Below are 23,809 nucleotides of genomic sequence, written 5' to 3'. Positions count from 1 at the left end.
TCTCACCCAGTCAAGAGATCAGGGCTAGATCCAACACCGTTTTTTAGCTCATTGCACCATCCCAGTTTCAGAACCTGGCTGTATGCAAATTAGTCTGTCCCTGGCCCAGTGCATCATGGGAACAGGGCAGACCAGACTACAAAAGCCAATTCTTACACTGGGAAGGAAACAAGCTTCCGGGGACCGGTTTCTGCCATTTCAGGCGTCTTCGGCCCGGCTTGCTTGAATCCTGATGGTGCAATGAGCAAGGGACTCACATCTGAGTATACCCTTCCACGCTTAGGGTGGACAAAATAATTTACAACAAGAGGTGGTGATGGACAGAGTCTCTGAATTAAGCAGAGTACTCTCACCCAGTCAAGAGATCAGGGCTAGATCCAACACCGTTTTTTAGCTCATTGCACCATCCCAGTTTCAGAACCTGGCTGTATGCAAATTAGTCTGTCCCTGGCCCAGTGCATCATGGGAACAGGGCAGACCAGACTACAAAAGCCAATTCTTACACTGGGAAGGAAACAAGCTTCCGGGGACCGGTTTCTGCCATTTCAGGCGTCTTCGGCCCGGCTTGCTTGAATCCTGATGGTGCAATGAGCAAGGGACTCACATCTGAGTATACCCTTCCACGCTTAGGGTGGACAAAATAATTTACAACAAGAGGTGGTGATGGACAGAGTCTCTGAATTAAGCAGAGTACTCTCACCCAGTCAAGAGATCAGGGCTAGATCCAACACCGTTTTTTAGCTCATTGCACCATCCCAGTTTCAGAACCTGGCTGTATGCAAATTAGTCTGTCCCTGGCCCAGTGCATCATGGGAACAGGGCAGACCAGACTACAAAAGCCAATTCTTACACTGGGAAGGAAACAAGCTTCCGGGGACCGGTTTCTGCCATTTCAGGCGTCTTCGGCCCGGCTTGCTTGAATCCTGATGGTGCAATGAGCAAGGGACTCACATCTGAGTATACCCTTCCACGCTTAGGGTGGACAAAATAATTTACAACAAGAGGTGGTGATGGACAGAGTCTCTGAATTAAGCAGAGTACTCTCACCCAGTCAAGAGATCAGGGCTAGATCCAACACCGTTTTTTAGCTCATTGCACCATCCCAGTTTCAGAACCTGGCTGTATGCAAATTAGTCTGTCCCTGGCCCAGTGCATCATGGGAACAGGGCAGACCAGACTACAAAAGCCAATTCTTACACTGGGAAGGAAACAAGCTTCCGGGGACCGGTTTCTGCCATTTCAGGCGTCTTCGGCCCGGCTTGCTTGAATCCTGATGGTGCAATGAGCAAGGGACTCACATCTGAGTATACCCTTCCACGCTTAGGGTGGACAAAATAATTTACAACAAGAGGTGGTGATGGACAGAGTCTCTGAATTAAGCAGAGTACTCTCACCCAGTCAAGAGATCAGGGCTAGATCCAACACCGTTTTTTAGCTCATTGCACCATCCCAGTTTCAGAACCTGGCTGTATGCAAATTAGTCTGTCCCTGGCCCAGTGCATCATGGGAACAGGGCAGACCAGACTACAAAAGCCAATTCTTACACTGGGAAGGAAACAAGCTTCCGGGGACCGGTTTCTGCCATTTCAGGCGTCTTCGGCCCGGCTTGCTTGAATCCTGATGGTGCAATGAGCAAGGGACTCACATCTGAGTATACCCTTCCACGCTTAGGGTGGACAAAATAATTTACAACAAGAGGTGGTGATGGACAGAGTCTCTGAATTAAGCAGAGTACTCTCACCCAGTCAAGAGATCAGGGCTAGATCCAACACCGTTTTTTAGCTCATTGCACCATCCCAGTTTCAGAACCTGGCTGTATGCAAATTAGTCTGTCCCTGGCCCAGTGCATCATGGGAACAGGGCAGACCAGACTACAAAAGCCAATTCTTACACTGGGAAGGAAACAAGCTTCCGGGGACCGGTTTCTGCCATTTCAGGCGTCTTCGGCCCGGCTTGCTTGAATCCTGATGGTGCAATGAGCAAGGGACTCACATCTGAGTATACCCTTCCACGCTTAGGGTGGACAAAATAATTTACAACAAGAGGTGGTGATGGACAGAGTCTCTGAATTAAGCAGAGTACTCTCACCCAGTCAAGAGATCAGGGCTAGATCCAACACCGTTTTTTAGCTCATTGCACCATCCCAGTTTCAGAACCTGGCTGTATGCAAATTAGTCTGTCCCTGGCCCAGTGCATCATGGGAACAGGGCAGACCAGACTACAAAAGCCAATTCTTACACTGGGAAGGAAACAAGCTTCCGGGGACCGGTTTCTGCCATTTCAGGCGTCTTCGGCCCGGCTTGCTTGAATCCTGATGGTGCAATGAGCAAGGGACTCACATCTGAGTATACCCTTCCACGCTTAGGGTGGACAAAATAATTTACAACAAGAGGTGGTGATGGACAGAGTCTCTGAATTAAGCAGAGTACTCTCACCCAGTCAAGAGATCAGGGCTAGATCCAACACCGTTTTTTAGCTCATTGCACCATCCCAGTTTCAGAACCTGGCTGTATGCAAATTAGTCTGTCCCTGGCCCAGTGCATCATGGGAACAGGGCAGACCAGACTACAAAAGCCAATTCTTACACTGGGAAGGAAACAAGCTTCCGGGGACCGGTTTCTGCCATTTCAGGCGTCTTCGGCCCGGCTTGCTTGAATCCTGATGGTGCAATGAGCAAGGGACTCACATCTGAGTATACCCTTCCACGCTTAGGGTGGACAAAATAATTTACAACAAGAGGTGGTGATGGAAAAGACATGACCGAGATGCCTGATATGAATAATATTGTATTGATTTTAATGGCAAGGATCAGTGGGCGGGGGGACAGGGTGTGTTGACCAATGATGACATGACTGTATTGTTTCATGAGAAAATGCAAATAAAAATATTCCCCCCCCCCCCCCCCCCAAAAAAAGATTGGCCAAAGTTTAAAATTTCTTTTTTTTTTTGGTCCTCATTTTCGACCCTGGTCGTGCCGTTGGAATCTAAAGAGAGCGACGTACTGCCTCAGAGATCTGGATAGGAAGGCTTGTTATTCAACCGGCCTTACCAATCAGCAATGTCACAGTCTCTAAGACCACGTACAAACACCATAGGGGCAACATTTTGCTGCACAGGTATACCAGCAGCCTGGACAAGGTCTAACAAGTCTGGGTATGCCAGCAGAGAAAAGAAAAGCTGAAGGCAGCATAATCATTGGACCAAGGGGGGGGGGGAGGTGGGGGGGAAACACAGCGGTTCAATGTTAGTCCCACTTCAATAGGTACCAGAAAGCTTTTTTGTTCTGATTACCTGATCTCATTAAGTTGAGCTTTGACACCTGCAATACTGATGCCCGCCAATCAGAAAAAGAGGGTGGTATTGAATCCTTCCATTTTTTGCAAATTTCTCTCCTGGCCAGGAGGATGGAATAAAAAAGATGATGTTTGGAAGGGCCCATAACCCCCTCCATAACGCCAAAAATTGCGAGAGCAGGATTTATTCTGATTTGGCGGCCCCTGGAAGTTGAAAGTGAAATGCTTATTGAGTCTCAAAAGCTAGATTAAAATGGACATTCATAAAACATTTGTAAGTCAGAGGCAGCTATTGACCCACACCTCGCACAAGCTACCGGTAGGTCTTTGGAGAATTTCGAGAGTCTTTGTGGTGAGTAATAAGCTCTATGCAAAGTGAAGAGATGATTTCTTCGGAGCCATGCTGGTTTAACAATATCCCACAATAACTTAAAAGAATTAAGCCAAAGGCTTCTCACATCATGGTGTAGAAAGGAGCTTCCCCAGAGTTTCTCGGCCAGTTGAAATTCGCCGTCGATCTCCTCTAGAATTGAGTGGTACCAGAATGATATCTGGAATTTTATTGAGAAGTTGAGACTCCAGATGGTTACCTCCCCCTACTGGGAATCTACTCTTAATGGTAGCCTGTGTGTGAGCCCAGCTGGCTATCTATAGTTATTTAAGTTTAGGGCCAATTCTATCGCTGAGGGATTCCCATGGTACCAATAAACCCTCAACAAACAGATCACCCCAAACTTCCAACCCAGCCTCTCTCAGGGGCAAGGCAAGACTATCCTCAAGCCAACTCGGGCCCCCAGGTGAATCCCACAGAGGTGCCTTACTTGAGAAGTAACCTCATTTTATAGAACTACTAACCTTGGCACATGTTCTAGCCATACCCTGCAACACCTTCAGTTTTATTTTTCTTTAAAATTTGGGGTCCCCAAATTTGAACAAAAACCCCTCCTGTGCTAAACTTGCCCCACTAAGCATGGCCCTAAACATACAGCCAATTCCAATGTTGGTGGGTGTCTTCAATAGCATGCGGGAGTGGGTAAGTTGAAACGCCCATGCATACAATTGCAAATCCGGCGCTGCTAGCCCTCCCTTTTCTCTTCGGCGCCTTAGTTTTTTTCAGGAAATTCTGGGTATACGCTGAGCCCAGATGAATGAGTTAATGTCACTCTGTAGTTTAACTAAAAATGAAGGTTTAAAATAAAGGGGAATAGTATTAAACAAAAAAGTGATTTTTGGCAAGATGGACATCTTTACAAGATTAACCCTTCCCAAGATGGACAATGGCAGCGACGACCATGATCTCATGAGTTTACGACAATCTTTCGCTATAACGGAAAAATTTGTCTCAACAATTCTGTTGACATCTTGGACGATGTTTATTCTCAGGTATCGCATTCTTAATCTGTGCTGGACCCCTGCATCTAACTCCCTATGGTTCCAGGTCATAATCTCCGTTTTTGAGGCGTTAACCTCATAACCAGAGATTTCTCCAAAATTCTGGGCCAATTTGATGACCGACGGAAGGGCTGTACATAGTTCTGAAGAGAAAATCAAGATGTCCGCGTAGAGGGCCACCCTCTTCTCCCATCCCCCGTACCTAAAAGGCTTGATGTTAATCTCCTCCCTCAGCCGTTGGGCGAAGGGTTCGATATATAGGTCAAACAGGAGAGGGGAGAGAGGGCAGCCCTGACTTGTTCCCCTTGTGATGTTAAATGGGTCAGACAGTGATCCATTCACCAGAAGGCAGGCTGAATGATTCTGATATAGCAATCTCACCATTCAGCGAAATCTGTATCCGATGTTGAATTTACCCAAGACCCCCGACAGGTATGACCAGTTCACCCTGTTGAAGGCCTTGGGAGCGTCGAGCGTGTGAACAGCCAAGGGCAAACAAGCAGAGGATGCAATATCGATAGCCCCTATAAGATCATAAGTCAATTCAAAGAGTTGTCGGCCCTTAACAAAACCCATCTGGTCTTGGTGCAAGATGCCTCCTGCACCAGACGCCAACCTATTAGCCAAAATAGAGGCAAAGATTTTGTAGTCAGCGTTTAGAATGGAAATTGGTCGATACGACCCACAAGATGATGCTGGTTTACCCGGTTTTAAGATTAAAGTTATTGACGCGTTATCCCAAGAGGCTGGCGGTGACATCCCTTCCTTGAGAATCTGGTTAAATAGGGTAGTTAAGAAGGGGACGGTCGCCTGCACCAAGACCCTATAAATCTCAGCGGGGAGGCCATCCAGGCCCGCCGCCTTCCCCGACTTGCTACTCAAGATAGCTTTTTTGACCTCGTCCTGTGTAATCTCTTGATCTAAAGAGGCTGATTGTACCGAGGTCAATGATGGCAAAGATATCTCATTCAGACATTCTTCAATAGAATCCTGATTAATGCACTTATGCTCATTATATATGTCTTGGAAGAATAACCGAACGATTGTTCTGATGTCTTCATCTGAAGAATAAACCACGTTATCATGGGTAATTGAACTAATGTTGTTCCGAACCTGGTCGGTCTTAGATTTCCAGGATAAAAGTCTCCCTGCACCCTCACTGTATTGAAAGTGGGCGATTTTACCGGCTTCCCATTTTTGTAGGACACGTGCATTCAGCACTGAATCCAAGTGCCCCTTTACGCGCACCAACTTATTTTGTAGTTATTGCAAGGAGTTAAGCGAGGCAGCTGATTGCAAGTCGATTTCCCTTTGTAGCATATCAATTTTAGCCTCACTTGAGGATACCTCCTATATATATATATATATATATATATATATATATATATATATATATATATATATATATATATATATATATATATATATATATATATATATATATATATATATATATATATATATATATATATATATATATATATATATATATATATATCCTCCTCCTGTAGGTGGCCCTACTGGTAATTTGGCCCCTAGGAAAGGCCTTGAGGAGTCCCAGACACATCCTGGTGAGGCAGAGCCAATATTAAGATTCATAAAGCACTCACTTTCCTTTGCCAGAAAAGAAATCTCATCTTGCGCTAAAAGCAGTGAACGATCAAACGACCCGCTTCTGGGGGCTGCTTTGGGAAAACCTACCATTACCATCGATACAGCTGAGTGATCTGATAAATGTGAGGGAAGATATGAGGTACTTTTTACTACGCTTTTCAATGTCTGGCTAATCAAAACAAAGTCAATCCTTGATTGATGGTGATATTTATAGTTTCGGAATGAGACACCCAGTTGTTGCCCAGACATTATTCTCCAAATGTCTAATTAGCCATACTGTTTCATGTTGTCCAATAGAAAAAGCCCTGGTTTTAGAGGGAGTTAAGGCCCGACTGTTTGGTGATTTATCTAGCAGGGGATCTAGAACTATGTTGAAATCCCCCGCAAAAATAGTGGGTTCTGGGAAAGAAAGTAGGTGAAAGAAGACAGATTCCAAAACCGAAGGGTCATCCTGGTTTGGGCCATAGTATCCTACTATAGTAATTTGGCCCCCGCAATATTCACTGTAGCGATGACCCATCTGCCACCTGAGTCTGTTAACTTAGATATCAGACGGGCTTTTACAGATTTTTTAAAAAGTAGCGTGACTCCCCTATTCATAGATTGTGTTGTAGTGATACATAAATCAATCCATGTATTTTTTTTAACCAAGGAAAGCAACTCTGGTTCTGTCAAATGCGTCTCCTGGAGAACAATGACCTGCGCATCAGAGTCACGAAGATATTGAATCTAATGTTGTACATTTTATAGTTATGTATTATCTTTAATGCAGCTGGAGACTTAAATAAATGTAAGTTGGGTGGTGGCCCCTAACTTCCTTAAGGCATCTAGTCTCCTCCCAAACTCCCACTGTTTATCCAGGGTTACCCTGGATAAATATGACCTTATCTGAAAAGTGAAGCCCTTGCCGCTCAAAGATTTCTGTTTAAGGGCTTGATTAAGGATTAACTCTTTAAGGGAATAAGTATGAAAGTTAACTAGAATTTTTCTAGGTTTAGGTCTTTGTGGATTTTTCCTAAAGGGATTCCTATGAATTCTTTGGATGTCAGTACCCAGGTCTTCCGCTGACTGTTCAAGCTCTAAAGAATCTCTTAAAAGCGTAATGACCTACTGCTTTATATCAGTGCCCTCAGGGACGTTAAGGATTCGGAGGTTACTGCGCCGGGCATTGTTCTCCAAAGTCTCCATTCTTTCAGAAAGGGCAAGATCTTCTTTTCTAAGATTTGCAATGTCCACTTTAGCCTGATCCAGATGTAATGAGAGTCCCGCCACCGTTTCTTCTAATACCGCTGTTCTGGAGTTAAGTCCATCAATTTTAATGTCTAGAGATTCGCAGAAGTTCCTTATTTCTGACTGATTGGCAGCTGAGACCTCGAAACCCTTTTTTATCTAATGACAGAGATGAACACATAGATTTCAATGAAATTGCCGCCAGCCCACCGCTAGTCTCTCCCAGCGAACTGTTTGACATTAAGGCCATAGTCTCCTGCAGAACCTCTCCCGGTTTTGACGCCTCTGGTACCTGCAGTGGTTGTTGCTGTGGTTCAAAGCCTTGTTCATTTGGACTTCTTCCAGCTTCTAATCCATTGTCAACAACCTCCATCAAACCTTCGTTACTAGGAACCCCGTTGCTATTGCCAGACTTCTTACCCTCCACTGGAGAGCCCTCAAAATCCATTAAGGAAAGAGGGGCCGGGAAGAGAGAGATAGTGAGCTCAGACACCGGTACCTCTTTAGCCAGGTCTAAGATTTGTGGGACCACTTTAAAATAAGATCTTAAAGAAGGTGTTACACTCGAACCTAAAATAGTAGCCTTAGTAACTTTTACCGATTTACACCCTTTTGAGTGCTTGGCTTTAACTTCACCACATAAAAACGTAGAAGATTTACTTTTTTTACTAGCCCCGATGGAACTATGACTCGGACCTTGTGTCTGAACATTTACGCCTTTGGTTGTCTTTAATGAGGGGGTCATTATCACCATACGCTTCTTGTTTCCTTGTTTGATCTTTAGCCCCTAGCTTTCCTTTTTTCTTTCCTGCACATAGCCCCGCTGCCGGTAGTACTAATCCAGTCAAGTCGTCCCGCTCCTGCTCACCGCGGTCTCGCATTCCTCCTCCAGCTGCCGTACCACGACCTCCGTCTTGCTCGCGTCTCCTCCCTCCTCTGTGGAACCTAAAGCGTTGCCGCGAGTGCCCTGGAGGAGATTCCGGATTCTACGCCCCTTACGGCGCTGCAGGGCAGCCGCTCTCCAATGCAGCAGACCCGGCAACGGTCCCGGCAGCCAACCCGGCGAAAAGAGACCCGCCTCCTCAAAACACATGGGAGATCAGAGAATCCAGCGCAGACACCGCAAACAAACCCGCGAGCCAGGACAAACCTTCAAACCACCGACGTGCTGAGACGCCGAAACGCCGAACCAGCTACACGCCCAGGTAGGGATTATACTGAAAACCTATACCAGATATTAAAAATATCTTTAAAAAAATCCTCAAGAAGGTAAAAGCAGACAAAATACTCCGCATGTTCATATCGTGGCTGGCATCTCTAGCTTCATTCATCAAGAAAAACAAGCTCTACGAGAACCCAGGTTCAGGAGCACTACGGCGGCTCAACTTGCTGCCGCCATGTTTCCCCCTCACCGGACAAAGTTTTAATGTCTACTTAAGTGAAAGTCTCTGGAAACCGGTGAATGAATCTGTCATGAAGAGAAACACATTTAAACACATTTAAACCTGGTAAGTTCCAGCAGTTATAGTGCAATGGATAAACTGAGTGTATGATATTAAATGCATTTGATGTTACTTGCCTTGGCTTAGTGAAATTGATTAGATGAAGTTTTAATGTTTTTTTTGAAGATTTATAAGTAATACGATAATGCAGATTCTCTTGGGCAGTACATTAGCCTGCGTTGGGAATCCTTCTTAAACTAAGGCTAATATTTTATAGCAAAAAATAGAGCGGGTGCATGCTGAGGTTAGTTGGTAGAAAAGGTGTAATGTAAGTCGTGTGTAGTCAACGTCACTATTTTTAGGATTAATGGTTTATGAAATTGAGTTTAGATTGGCTATAATTTTTGTGTCTATTTAGTCATCTGTGTGCAGTCTTTCCTCTGAAATTTCCATGAATTCTTTAAAAAGAGGCAATCTGTAAAGAATCTTCTTTTTGTTCGAGAAAGAAAGCCGAGACTTCCATAATAGAACAGAAACTTTGGAAAATGGTACAGGGGTGGGCCAGTGTGATCAGGTTTCATTGGCTTGCTTGTTGACTAATGTTTTCTTTCCATATCCGTGACACAATTGACGATGCAGTGACTTTTGTGGAAAGCTGTTTTATGTAATTCACAAATCTGTTTGCACAGCTTAGCTCAATGTAGGTGGCAAAACGAAATGTCTTTTTGATTGTAATACTCCAGTCCTAATTGAAATCATTAGGAATTGTATGATTTTGCCCTCACATATAGGATTTGATTGTATGGATGTTCTGCCAGAATGGTGACATTTTCCTCCAAGCAAGTCTCCTACAAGGGACAGGTTTGTGAGTATTGCTGGGTTAAAAATGTAGTTGCAAATGTATTCCGGTTAAGGGCAGCAGTAAATTGTTTTAGAGTCGGGATGAGGAGAGAGTCCCACCGAAATTGGGCCATTTTGAATTGCAAATTCTTTTTTGCATAACGTTTCCACCTGCAGAAATGCTTACCTGTTGCATTTCTTGCAGGAATAGTTACATATCACTGTACTCCCGGGAATCTACAACTTTCCAAATTTCCAGGAATGCAGCAAGAATGCTTTGTGAATTTCCATTAAAAAAAGGTTGAAATAGTATTTCAAATGTAGACTTAAGTATATCAGTTATGTGAATTTGCCCTATTATCTCTCTCGCAGTCTCTCGGGACACTAGGGGATTTAGGAGTTTTTGAGCGTAAGTGCATCCTCACATTTTAAGCTTTAGGTACTTGAAATGTGTTTAAACGTTATTAGACATGTTCCACAGATTTCTGGTTTAGTGTACAGCAGCTTTTGTCACTTGCACAAAAGAAAGCAATATTGTAGGAAAAGAGGATTTCTAGAGTGACATGTTTTTATTCAGTCTTCAATGAGTAGTTTGTTTTTCCCAAAAACGTGTATGTATCTGGTAAACTGAAATTCTGTTATAATTTCTTATAGAAACTAAACAAATGTTCATCCTGGAAGCTCATTTATTTCAATACATTATATACATTGATACAATACTTTCCTGCCTTGTAGCGTATAATGCATATACATTTTAATGTTATTTTCCTTGGTTAGAGTGGATGCCCTTCCAAGAGTGACATGTCCAAACCATCCGGATGCCATTTTGGTTGAAGATTACAGAGCTGGGGACATGATCTGTCCTGAGTGTGGGCTAGTAGTAGGTAAGTGTCTTGCATTTTATTCTGTAGTCCATCTTTTGACTTCATAACACCTTTTATTAAATCCTTAAGAAGTTCTCGCCATACTTAAAATTGAAGTATTGCTGGTAAGGTGCAACATGCAAGATGTTGCTTAGTGTCATGTTGCCATTCAGGGTACTGAATGGTATACTTCTACTGCCGTCCATACTTGCTGTGAGGAATTTTTGTAACAATTGATGTCATTTTCCTGTAGTGTCTATGTGCCACAATAAATATTCCACGTCACCTGGATGACCAAGTACTTCTTTTAGAACTGTGCTCTCAGGGTAGCAAGGTTGAGCAGGCAAGACTTACTCCAGGAGGTGGTCTGAGGATAGATCCTCCTTAACAGTATACATAAAATAACTGGTGGTAATTTCAGTGCCAAGACAGTGTAGTCTTACTAAAGAAAAAGGCTTATTCATAGCAAGTACATTTCTCAACACTAAAAATAGTTTTATCGAGAGCCAGAGCTAAAATCCCAAAAGACTTTATCGCTTCCAAGCACGGTATTCTTTAGTTTTAATTGTGGACACAATAACCCATGTTATCTTATAGGGCAAATCTAATCACTGAACCGAGATGTTGTAGGAAACCCTGCCGCACTCAAGACTGTTCCTTTTGAGGGTGCCTCCTTCAGTCAACAGTCACCGTGTCCCAAAATGTAAATAACATTCATACAAGGATGAGAAGGGCCCTACAAAGTGTGGTGACGGTCTAGCCTTAGTTGGCCGGAACCGGAAGGGCGATAACGGAAGCGGAAGGCGGCCATCTTTGTTGGCGCCGACCGCAACAGTGAGTAGCGGCGTTTTCCCGGTGCTCCGGGTCAATAAAGAAATTTACTTACCCCTTAACCTTGAGTGGTCTACTTTCATTAGACCTCCACACAAAGTTGCAAAACGAGTCCTTCATTTATTGTTATATCAATGTTATTTATTTTATTTTTAAATATCCACTTGGATAGCCTAGTCACTGTTTTTGTTTTTATGCACGGACAGTCCTTCACACATTTTTTCAGATATATAAAAATAAAAAAACATTCAGCCAACACGTTTAGTTCCAACAAAGGGACTTCTTCAGGGCTGTCACCAAAGAAATTCTCCAAATAACTTAAAAACAAAATTAGATAATCCAACATCAATTTGAAGGGCATACAAAATGACTTTAGGAATTACAGCACTAATCTCATGTTAAGACCAAGCACAAGCCCTGAACAAAAGTATTAAGTAATTGTATCATTGTATTCAGTAGTAGATGACTATACCTTCTATCATTTTAAAGAATAAGTCTAATGCACAATTCTTAAGTTTCTGTATTGATGAAGACTAGGTATATATTGTATTTGATTTGCTATTCCGACCACACATGCTGAACATAATTTGCACAAACATAATCACCAAAGGGATGCTTTTGTATCTCTAAATGACTTCAAGGAACCATCCTCATGTTTCTCATATGGCACTGAATTTCTAAAATAAAAAATTCAAATTCCCCCATAAACACAAGGGTTTCGTGTTGTTTATTGACAGTTTTCATGTCAAACACTCACTTTTTTAGTCTCAAACAGTAATATGAAAATGTAATGTTCCTATTGCCATGAAGTAAGTATCGTGTTGGAGTCACTCTCCTTCCTGTTTATTTCTCACTCTAATAGTGTGGTCATTTTTGTCACATCTCTTTATAAATAGTATAATAAATGTTTATTCTGACATTCTATTAATTTAATTCAATAAATTCCCTTATTTACTACACATTTATAAGATGGCACGAAACCCCTATAAGTTACGTAGTCAAAGAATAAGAAATGTGAATAAAATAAGTGTCAGCATCTTGTAACGATTAAACTGCTCCTTGTATATGACTATGAATCACTGGAACTCCTTTAATATTGAGGACAAAGTTCATAGCTTGATGAGTAATAATGTTGTATGGCATAACCACACCAATGTGCCAGGATCACATACTAATTCATATTTAGAAATCACACAAATGTGTGTCCTGCATGAGCATAAATTAACAAACTTTTCACATTTAGAAATACTCGATAATCTAACATTCACTGATTGTCCCTTGTGGCTTTCCTAGTACTGCGTGAAACAGAAGTTTCAGACAGTTGATTAAGGCGATTAATACATAAAGTATTCAGGGGGGCACCATCTTGTAATGGCGATGCTTTATCATTTCTACATTTATAAGGATTTTAAATAGTGTTCTACGCAGCAGCGGATAGTAATATTAGGTGGTATGAATAATTGTGTTTCAAGTCATCAGTCAAGATCAAAGTAACAAAGATACCCTTCTCTACACTAAATATTAAGTGAGGTCAACCCCGAACTTTGCTGCTGTATGCTAAACAGCTGCTGTCTTAGAGCAGTCTTATTCTACAATGAACTGAACTACACAGAATAACGTCCCATCAGAAGAGGTGCACTCCGATTATGAGTGACCACAGTAAATATACTATAGTTGATTATTCAATATACTAAATAAATGATCATGATTTCCTAAATCCATTTAGAATTCTAGCATTCCATATTTAATTTAAAAGCCATAGCCCAAGCTAGCTCAGTTGCCCTTTACCTTCACTATGTGTTGTGGAGTCGAAGAAGGTCTTGCCCTGATGATCAAAGGTGTCATTGAGGTAGTGCCTCTGGAAGAAAGGGGCATGGGAGTTTTCTTTACTTCTTGGTGCCTAAGTAGGTTGGAGATCAGATACGATACCCACCCTGGACCTATGCCTTCGGAACTTGTACATTCGGCTGGATAAGTTCAGGATAATGTTGTGTGCGTAGTCCTAATGGTTCTCAATGTAGGAGATGGGCTGGTGTCTCTCATTTTCAGGCGTGCCTATTTCCATTTTTCAATTATGCACACCCATAGACATCACAGGTTTACGGTAGGATCCCAGCACCATCAGTACATGGTTCTACCGTTTTGCCTGACAGCATCATGCTGCTTTACGAAAGTGCTTTGTGTTCGTGGCGGCTTCACTGTGACAGTCAGGAGTGAATGTATAATAGAAAACAAATTGAACATTAGAAACACCCAAGCCTATTTCATCACACATCCCTCCATGCCATATTTGATTAATCTAGATCCTATTAAACACCAAAGGACCTGCCCCTAAATACTCTGGAAACAATAATTTCCCATGTAATTTTGTTATAGCCTGAGTTAGGATAACATTCAACAGTAGGTATATCTAGACCTTCCTGTCTCAATGTGCTCAATATAGTCACTGGTTCAAAAGCTAAAAACGTGTGTGAGACAATCTTGTGGTAACCAACTGACCCTCACTATACCTTTCTAAGAAGAAGATGCCTTCGAAAAAAAAAGTAGGGAGGGGAGTTGGCAGAGCTTCACGGGAGCAACACCCGGGGAGGATATAACAGGCAGGTACTCGCCTGTGTCCTCACGTTCTCATCATCAGCATCTGCCAACTTACAACAACAAGCAATTGCAATGCAATAGGTCTCGCATTTACAAGACTTTGAGCTATTGCCATTGTAAATGACAATGCCTTTTATTTATGTTTTTAAAACTGTTAAATAAAAGGCATTGTCATTTACATTGCCAGTAGTTAAACTCTCGCAAGTGCAAGACCTATTGCATTGCAAATGTGCCCTTGCTATAAAAAATAAACAAGCATTTACAAAGCAAATAGGCCAGCTTTCAATATTTTTTTATTTTTATTTTCCAAACAAAGCAGCGGCTTGTGGGGTGGAGACAAGGGGTACTCCAAGTTCAAGAGAGTGGTGATTCGCGGAATTGTTCTGGGTGGTTATTATTGCTTTATTGGGGTATTTCACATGCACTTAACTCTGATAACCTACAGGCAAAGGGTTTACGGCACAAGCGCATCCTATGTGCATAGGGGGCGAGAACAAGCGTGTGGGGGGAGCAGTTGACACCAGGTAATGCAGTAAATGCATGCGTGCTGTAATGAAAACTGCGCAGCACGCTGTTAGTGCTGGAGGGGAGGTGGTTGAATGGACAGACATTCGCTGTTAAAAAAGATTCCTCATCTACAGGTGACGAGTTACATTCCGGGCAGCTTCTGCCCATGCTTAGATCGGAAAATTGAGTGGCATTTACATTTACAGCTGTTATATCATCTGTTCTTGTAGCGCTTGGAAACTTTAGTTGTTTAGGTTGAGGCGCCTTACCAATTAAAACTATAGGATATCGCCGTCTACACCACACGACATTCTAGTTTCTGATATCTGCACTGCGTTCAGTTCGAACTGTCTCTTCTTCTATAAAATGCTCCCCGTGACTCGTTGGCCTGCTTCTGGGAGCTAGCCTCGTGATGCGAATTGCCTATCTTGTCTCTACTCCACATATCCTTGCTGGCAGATCGGCAGTCGGCTCTGAAGGTGCACAGAAACCCGCCACGCAAAAAAAGTCCCAGCGGGGCCGCCGCGCTGCCTGCGACGACCCAGAAGCGGTTGGGCAGCCGGCCAATCCCATCGCGGCCCCAACCGGAAGTTCCGCCCCATCGCGGCGAGAGAGAGCTGCCCGAGGAGCCACGAAGGCTCCTGATTGAGTCCCGGTCCCGAGATGGGGGACCGGGTGAAGAGTGGCCGGGCGCATGGAGAAGGCAGGGCTCTCATGTGGTGAGAGAGCCCCGCAAAGCGCTACCGCCGCCCGAGAGCCAGAACCGCCGCCGAGCACCGCCAGAACAGGTGAGTGTGTTGAGGGAGAGGAGAGGTGTGTCTGAGTGTGTGCGTGCGTGTGTCTGTTTAAGGGGGGGTGCGTGTGTGTATGCAGTGTGTGTATGGCTGTGTATGTGCGCATGCGTGAGTGAGGCTTTGTTTGTGCATGGGAATATGAGGCACGGCGACGTGCGCGCTCCCGAGGTTAAATCTCGGCCAGGGAAAGCGCGTGGAACTCTGCTGTCCACATTCCCCCAAAAGTAACTACATAAGTTGTCTCGCCATAGACAGCAAAGCTTCGCTTTGCTTTCGTCTAGGCGAGACCTAAAAAGGGGATGACAAACAGTGCAGACGAAAGAAACCAAAAAAGTGCTCTGTGACTGACCCAATGTGGATTGCCGAACTCTGTTATTGAAATCTGGTCCCACCACCATTAAAAAGAGCTAGGCTACACTTGCTTCACTACTTTTATTCCATGCTGTGTGCCCACTCTGCTAAAACCAATATGTTTCATTGCCTAGTTGTATTTACCGGCAACTTCATCAGGGTTTTGGGTCTGCGTAATCTCTGCCAAAGTCAGTCAAAACATGCTCCATGTTGATAATGTGGCAAATCTCATTATGACTTGAATTGCAGAAGATGGTTTTAACTATGATAATGTACGTGGTAATAGTCATGTACAGGGAGACGGGCTCCGCTCTGAGATGGCCGCCCACATTGTGGCACGTAGAAGCCCCACCCATGTACATTGCTCGCACGAGAAGGGGGCGTGTCCACGAACGCCGGAGTAGCGAGGCAGCGGGTCAGTCACATAGAGCACTTTTTTGGTTTCTTTCGTCTGCACTGTTTGTCATCCCCTTTTTGTTGTAAGTTGGCAGATGCTGATGATGAGAACATGAGGACACAGGCGAGTACCAGCCTGTTATATCCTCCCCAGGTGTTGCTCCCGTGAGGCTCTGCCAACTCCCCTCCCTACTTTTTTTTCGAAGGCATCTTCTTCTTAGAAAGGTATAGTGAGGGTCAGTTGGTTACCACAAGATTGTCACACACACGTTTTTAGCTTTTGAACCAGTGACTATATTGAGCACATTGAGACAGGAAGGTCTAGATATACCTACTGTTGAATGTTATCCTAACTCAGGCTATAACAAAATTACATGGGAAATTATTGTTTCCACAGTATTTAGGGGCAGGTCCTTTGGTGTTTAAAAGGGTATAGAGTGGGGGGCGACCTGTTTAAACCCCAACATTCCCCCTAAGGCTCCTATTAGTTTAGCGTAATCTAGATCCTACCCAATAGCTCAGCCTCATGTTCTTTTGGCTGAATGGTTATTAAAATGTCCCTGTATGCTTTTTCAACCTATCAGGTCTGCGGTCGGATATCAGCACTTTGGTATGTCCCCTTAAGATTCATTCCCTGTGTCTGCTCCTCCTAAATCCGCACATCGCTTCATTTTGTCTTCAGTTCTTCACTATGGAGGGAAGAGGCGGATTTTCTGCGCTGTCGTTTCTTTTATCATTGCTCCAGAAGTAGCAATACATCTGCTACAGAAGGCCTGTAAATGTAGCAATATCATTTTCCTTCTAAGTCTGATTTTTACATGGCATTATTGCCTTGTATCTCTCTGCAGCTTCCAGAGTGTGAATTTTTCAGTAGTGTGTTTTGATCAACTAATCTCAGTTTACAGCTCTGAAAATGTCTGGAACAAATGTTGTGATCTTGCACACTACTAGATTTACACCTTTTGAATTATCATTCAGAATATCAAGTTCTTACGCCTGCCTTGATTTTCCTACCTCTAAAACAGTCTCTTTCTCTCACACGCACTCTCATGCACTCGCGCACTCACTCACTCGCACACTCGCACACACTCATCAGTGCTTTATTTTTGGCACACAATCAGACCTGACTTGTATGTGTATGTTAGAACCCCGTTCAGAGGGCCACAGGGCAAGCAAAGGTTACTGGGCCCAACCATGGTGCTTGAGTCCTTTTGTTCTTAATGCCCCAGGACCTATTATGGATCCTTAGCAACTGGGCCAAGTAGCCCCTTCTGCACTTTTATTTCTCAGTAGTTGCTCAGGTCGAGCAGTCCATGGCTTCTTAGGGGTGGTAGATGAACATGAGCGGTTAATACAGGCTCAAAACTAAAAATGTGTGCAGCAGCAATAAACGATTGCCCAGTCAAATACTTGCTTTTGTGATGAAAGAAGTATTAATCTACAACTAGAAAGTAAAATGACATTCATAAACAGTACATAGTCCCAAGATCATGGCTCTAGTGTTTTATAGGTGGATTCCTGAGTCCCACTTTCCCAAGTTAGCGATAGTGGTTATTCCCAATTCACTTTAGACAATGTTCAGGTTAAGCCCTATTAGTAGTCTAAGTCTTAGATGCCCCACTCCAACTGTATTAAAGTCTAAAGTGTTCAATTGCTGAAACGCTAGCTGGCGAGCAAGTTCCCCCACGACTTTCTGGCTCAAAATCTTAGTCTTACAGCACCAGCAGGATTGGATTGACCGGAGTCTGAGCGTGCTCAATCCGTGAGCGCTGGTGCTACAGAAGCTGTCTCCGGTAACGCTTTTATATGCTGCCCTGATAAGTGGCTTTTCCTAGAGTTCCTCACACACTGTCCTTTTGCCGCGGAAGGGGGGGTTCTTGATGCTCCTCCAAGCTGGATAAGCTGGATACGTTCTTCGGCTCTTCCCATGGGAGGTGGGGTGAAGATCCTGGTGATGGTCCTTTTCACTTGTCAGGCTCTCTAGAGTCCTCACAGTGGCCTCTCTACTCTGATAATAATCTTGACCAGGTCGCACTTCTTTGATTGGTCCCGTTGGCCAACTCTGGCATACTGCACCAGTGTCATACCACTGCACACAGGGTCTGAGCCGATCCGCACATTTGCTTTTTTCACATCATCCTCATCTGGCATATGGGGGTGGTGAGGTGAAGATCATGGCACCGGTTCTCAGTCACGGCTCAGGCCTTCTAGGGTCTCCATGGCGGCCTTTCTAATGCGGTCACAATCTCGACCAGGTCTCACTTCTTGATTCGTCCTGGTGGCAAACTCTGGCATACAACATCACTGTCCCTCACGGCACATTGGCTCCGACCCGTCGACAGAGCGGCTCTCTTCACTGCAGCCCCACCTGGCAATTGGAGTCACTGGCTTATCACAACACACAAGCTATGGACCGCTTGGTACAGCAGCACTCTTCATGGCATGCATCCTACCCCCTGGCATACAAGGTTACTAACTTATCCTGCACAGGGGCGACTACCCGCTCGGCACGGTAGTACTCTTCTACTTTTCTCTTTTCCACACTTTCTTCTTTTAATATTGAGAGAGTATTTTAATGTATTTGCAGATTCGAGATTTTGTAATAAAAAATACAAATTTCTGATCTACATTTGGATCGAATAAAATATATAGAGTTTTTGTTGTCCACAATATATAAAGGGACTAATAGGCCAGGTGTACCATGTATTGTAAGAGAAGCAACCCAATAATAAACAGTCGATGGCTGAGGGATGGCCTAGGGGTCGTAAAGAGGTCATCACTATTTCTAAAATAGAGCGAAGTATCCCAAAGAGTGATGGACACGAATGTATCACGACTCAGAATCAATCACTGTAAAAATAATACAGGAACATATATTTTGCTCCCAAAAGGTTGCACTCATGGGGCTGTTGAAATGACTCCGATTGCTTTAGCTGCCTTGAAACTAATGACAAAACTACACATGTTTCCACTGTACACAAATATAGAGTTACTGGCCAAGTTTTTTTGAAGACCTAAGAATGCGCTTGGATATTAATATTCTCCTCTCATCTAAACTAATATTTCTAGGATCAACTAAAGTTGTCCTGCAGAAGTACACAGGGATTACATGCACAGCAATTATCCATGCATAACTACAGATTGCCCAGTTATGGCTGGAGGAAAGACCACTGATAAGTAGGGTTTGGTGAAATTAATTCATAGACATTTTTGTATTAGACGTGGCAGTTATACAAAATAGTGATTGCCATCCCAACCCACCCTCAATTTGAGGGCGGTATGACACGCTATAATTTATTTTTTGCTGTCACTTAGTAGGATATTAATGGCACAATAGGTTTTTTTTTAAATGGGGGGAATGACAGTATCTTTTTATCCCTTCATGACCATAAGAATATATATTATCTATATTAATCTTTTTTTTTTTTAAAGATTGAAAACTATTTTGTTTGTGATTCCCACTTAGACAAATCTCAATCACATCTTTAGCCATAGAATAATATAGTTCAGTATTGCACATTTTTTAATAAAACCTAGTCAGAGCAGCGCTCATGCATCATTTGGAAAAAGAAATAAAGGTGATTGCCAACGGCACGATGCCCAACATTACCAGGAAAGACAGATGTGTATATTATGGCGAGCACATCGAATCGTGAGTCAATATCCCTAGACAGGGAGGAGCAGTGCTGGCAAGTCACACCACCGGTGACATGCAAAGGATTTAGGCATAATACAGTTCGAACCCAACTGAGGACATAGGGTACAACAAAATGAGGACCACATAAGCCAAAGAAGGGAAAGGGAAGTCACTTGAGACCTGCTGCTGCATCTAATGTAGCCAGGGGGCCAAAGCTGTCAGACTAGTGGTAATGAAGTTCTGGATCTGAGGGGCTATGTCAGCATGGGTGTCAGTACTTCTCATCACTCGCTCCAGCTGGGGGTGTACCCTGATTCCCGTCTCCAGGTAACATGTTCGGGACCCCTGTGTGAGTGATCATTTCCTGCAGCTTGGAAACCGTTGTGTCCCACTGAGGCGCTAGGGGGAATTTACTAACGCCAAGTAGGTCCTCTCTACACAGCGCCACTCCCTCCGACCTAGCCCAATTAAGCAGGGATTGGCACCAAGCAAGCGGGTGAGGCGACAGAGGGGACTTGTTTAGCAAATACATTCATAAGGTAAATACACTTATGTTTGAACGGATTGATGTTTTTCTTTAAACAGAACTCTAAATAGCTGTTTTGTGATTAAGCCACATTTTAAGTAGTTTGCATATGTCAAATACCTTTGCCTGTGCTGAAATTCCTCTCTAACAATTAAATCGAGGGAAATTTAATTTTAAATGTTTTCCTTTCTGTAGTTTTAGAGCCAGAAAAAAGGTTTATAGCGGAATTAAACGAGTATTGGTATATCCATTAAAATGTCAGCCAACCTTCTCACTTTGCCCGTGCCTGTTGCCTATTCTGAACAGCATTACCAAAAGGAAAAACAAAATTGTTACCGATGCTGCATGTCATGACAAAAATAACAAGCATTTGCAATGCAATGGGTGTCGCATTTACGAGAGTTTGAGCTATCTGCATTGTAAATGACAATGCCTTTTATTTATGTTGATTTTTAAAACATAAATAAAAGGCATTGCCATTTACTATGCCAATAGGTTAAACTCTCGCAAATGCGAGACCTATTGCATTGCTGGCTGGCACACCAGGGCAGAAGCGTTCCAAGACCACAGCTTTCTATATGAGGGGGGCAAAGGAAACCACCAGCGGCTCCGCTCGCTTTCGAGAAGCCAAAAGAGGGAAGGCACAAACAAAAGAACTATAACTGTCAAATAACAAAATTAAAGTACAGGTTGTGCAGTCAAACACCTAAAGGAGGACAGTGCAGGGTGGGGGTCTCTACCAGTAAGATCTTTCACCGTGAAATGGTCATCACACTTGTCAGCTGGGTGCCCAGGATGCACTGCCGAAATTGAGACCACGGCGCATATTCTTTGGGTTTGTGATATCTATGCTGCCCCACGTCGGACCTGGCTGTTACCAATATGCAAACTACTTGGTACCAGGGTAGCGGCGGAGGCTGATCGAATTTTGCGAACAGATACATCATTACCCGTTGTACTAGCTATGGCGAAATTCCTAGGCTGGGCCTGGATCTTGAGGGCGTATCAAATTGCACATTGTCCTTGATTGGATTTAATAACTTTTTATACTGTTTTTGTAGTGTGTATATGTCCAATGTTTCATTTTTTAAACCTGAGGTTTTTACTGGTTTTAAAGCTCGTTTTTATTCATGGGGTTTTAAATGAATTTATGTATATCTGTATATATGTATATCTGTTTTAAATCCGGACCCTTATGTACTCTTGTGGCTTTATATGCTTGTAAAAATCGAATAAAGTTTTATGAACTTGGAGGACAAGACTGAAGAATGGAAGCCGTGGGGTGGGAGTGCGTGGTACAGATAAGGATTTGAATAAGACAACCTTTTTGCGTCAGCCCAGCCCGGCAACACCACAAGGTAACACAGTGACAGCACAAGCGTTAAAAGGATGACTGACAGCATTATGACGGAGTGACTGAGAAGGCAACTTGTCGGCTCTTCTAACTGTGGGCTCGCAGGGCCCCAGTGTCTGCTGTGCATCAGCGAGGGGGTGCGGGGGGTTAGTTTGTCTGGAATTACTAATCGGGGAAGCGCAAATTACGCAGCAGAGATGAAAAATTGTGAAGCAAAAAAAAGGCAAATTACGCCATGTAAAGCGATACATTTCGTGACAGTGTATTTTTTTGCACCAGTTAAGCAAAACTTTTTACCTCGTTAGTACAAGTTTATTACCTAAAACAGCAATAACCAAAGGAAAGGGATCACCCACACTTTACAAAAAGTCTTCCATTGCACTGCAGGACGTGGTGCAGTGTTTGAGTTAGAAACAATTTTCGTTGTTAAAATCTGTAGATTATGCACCAAATTATGATTTGTCTTTGCAGTAATATACAAAAACAGGAGCCAGATTAATTTACTGTGATCACAGCACTGCAATATCCCAAATACTGCACAACAGGTCCATAGCTTCACCCTACACCCAAGGCCTCCTTCACCCACACCTCTCTCCTGGGTACTCACCGAGGCACTGTCGCTCCAACGCATGGTCGGGGAACACTGACACAGCAGTGCGGGCTTGTGACCGGGAAGACCCGCTGGCCATCCAAAAGACTCCCTAATAGGGAATGGCGGACTGCTATACCCCCATTGTTACCTTCTGTCCATTCCCCACAGAACGAGTGGATTGGTGACAACAGCCCGCAATGGCAAACACGGGAGGAAGAAAATAGTGAAGGTGCCTTTAACTGGGCGTTCCAGTATAGAGAGGACCCTCCCCCACCTGACCTCAGCGCAGATTCATTGGATAAAGCTGAGGAAGTACAACACACGGTGTGTATCGTCACCGGAGAGAAATCGAAGGCGGAAGGAGTTCGACCGGCGTTTGCGGAGGAGTGGTGAAGGCGGGAAGCAGAGGACTGCGGTGAAGAAGGAAGACCGACGGAAGGAACCCTGGCAGAGCCTGGAGGCCAACGACACCACGCACCCCGGAGCCACGTTCCAGGAGGAGCGTGGCTACACCAGGTACGGTAGAGTCTCGGGCTGGGTAAGGAGGCGGAGAAACCAGACTGTCTAGAATTGTTTAGCCCGCAACTCAGCCTCCACCTCCCTATTGGTTATTTTCTTTCCTAAAGCCCCGTTCCCCTTCCCCGATTACTCGCTCCTCACAAGTTCTATCCTCACATCCCGAGAGTGGAACGTTTTGCATTTACACACGTCCCTGGGTGTTCGCACGATTTGGACGTCATACCGACGCTCTGTCTCTTTCCTCCATATATCAACCTCGGCGGGAGAACCCAGCAGCAGTACCGAGGAAACTGACGTGGAAAGGGCCAAGCAGGAAAATACCAACCCAAGCTAGTCTTTAACAACGGATCCGGCTCAGCGTACAAGGGACAGACTCACCACTCGCCATAAAAGAACCTTTACAAAAATAAAACCTTACTTAGCAAGACCTGGTCTCCGGTCCCTTACTTCTACCCCTCCACAGGGCTACATGGACCGGCTCACTCGGTCAGGGTTTCTCGGTCGGCTCGAGCACTCCAGCAGCCTCGTTGACCTCCGCGGCCGCAAGACTGAAGCCCCAGGAACATGACCGGGACTCAGTGGATTTGGGTTTTGACCGCTCTGAAAATAAAATGGATAGCAGCCAGGGAGCAGTACAGCAAAAAAAAAAACACCAATTAGCGTCCGCTTCCTTGGATCACTTGACAGTGTTTCTCTTCCGTCCCAGCCAATACCAAAACCAGTTGTGAAGGCAGCGTGGTTGCAGGAAGCCCTGAGCCTCTGATAAGAATGGCAACGAGGAGCAAGCTGCAACACTGGCTTGACAGTCGCCAACCAATCAGAGAGCTGACTGGCGCATGCTCCAAGCGTGAAGGCTGCGTGGTTGCAGGTAGCCCGGAGCTCTGGCTTGTGTGCTTCACCGCTGTTGTGAACACTTTTCTTATCTGCAGGCGATCCAGTCCGGGTGGGCCGGACTAAAAGGCCAAAGGGAGGCAACCTAAAAAGCTCATTTCCAATGGCAGCAGGCTACTGTGTAGCATAAACTGTGACG

General features: G+C 44.1%; 1 protein-coding gene across 1 annotated transcript in view; it reads left to right on the top strand.

Moving 5' to 3' along the window:
• GTF2B (general transcription factor IIB) overlaps positions 1–23,809 on the top strand; it is a 130,781-nt gene that overhangs the window by 27,254 nt on the left and 79,718 nt on the right. The window contains exon 2 of the mRNA XM_078645982.1: positions 10,589–10,695. Within this exon, the coding sequence (XP_078502108.1) occupies positions 10,589–10,695 (107 nt within the window). The remainder of the gene's footprint in view (positions 1–10,588; positions 10,696–23,809) is intronic.

The sequence above is a fragment of the Lissotriton helveticus genome, chromosome 1_1 (genome assembly GCF_964261635.1).
Source record: "Lissotriton helveticus chromosome 1_1, aLisHel1.1, whole genome shotgun sequence".
NCBI lineage: Eukaryota > Metazoa > Chordata > Amphibia > Caudata > Salamandridae > Lissotriton > Lissotriton helveticus.
This window is presented reverse-complemented; position numbering and strand designations above follow the sequence as displayed.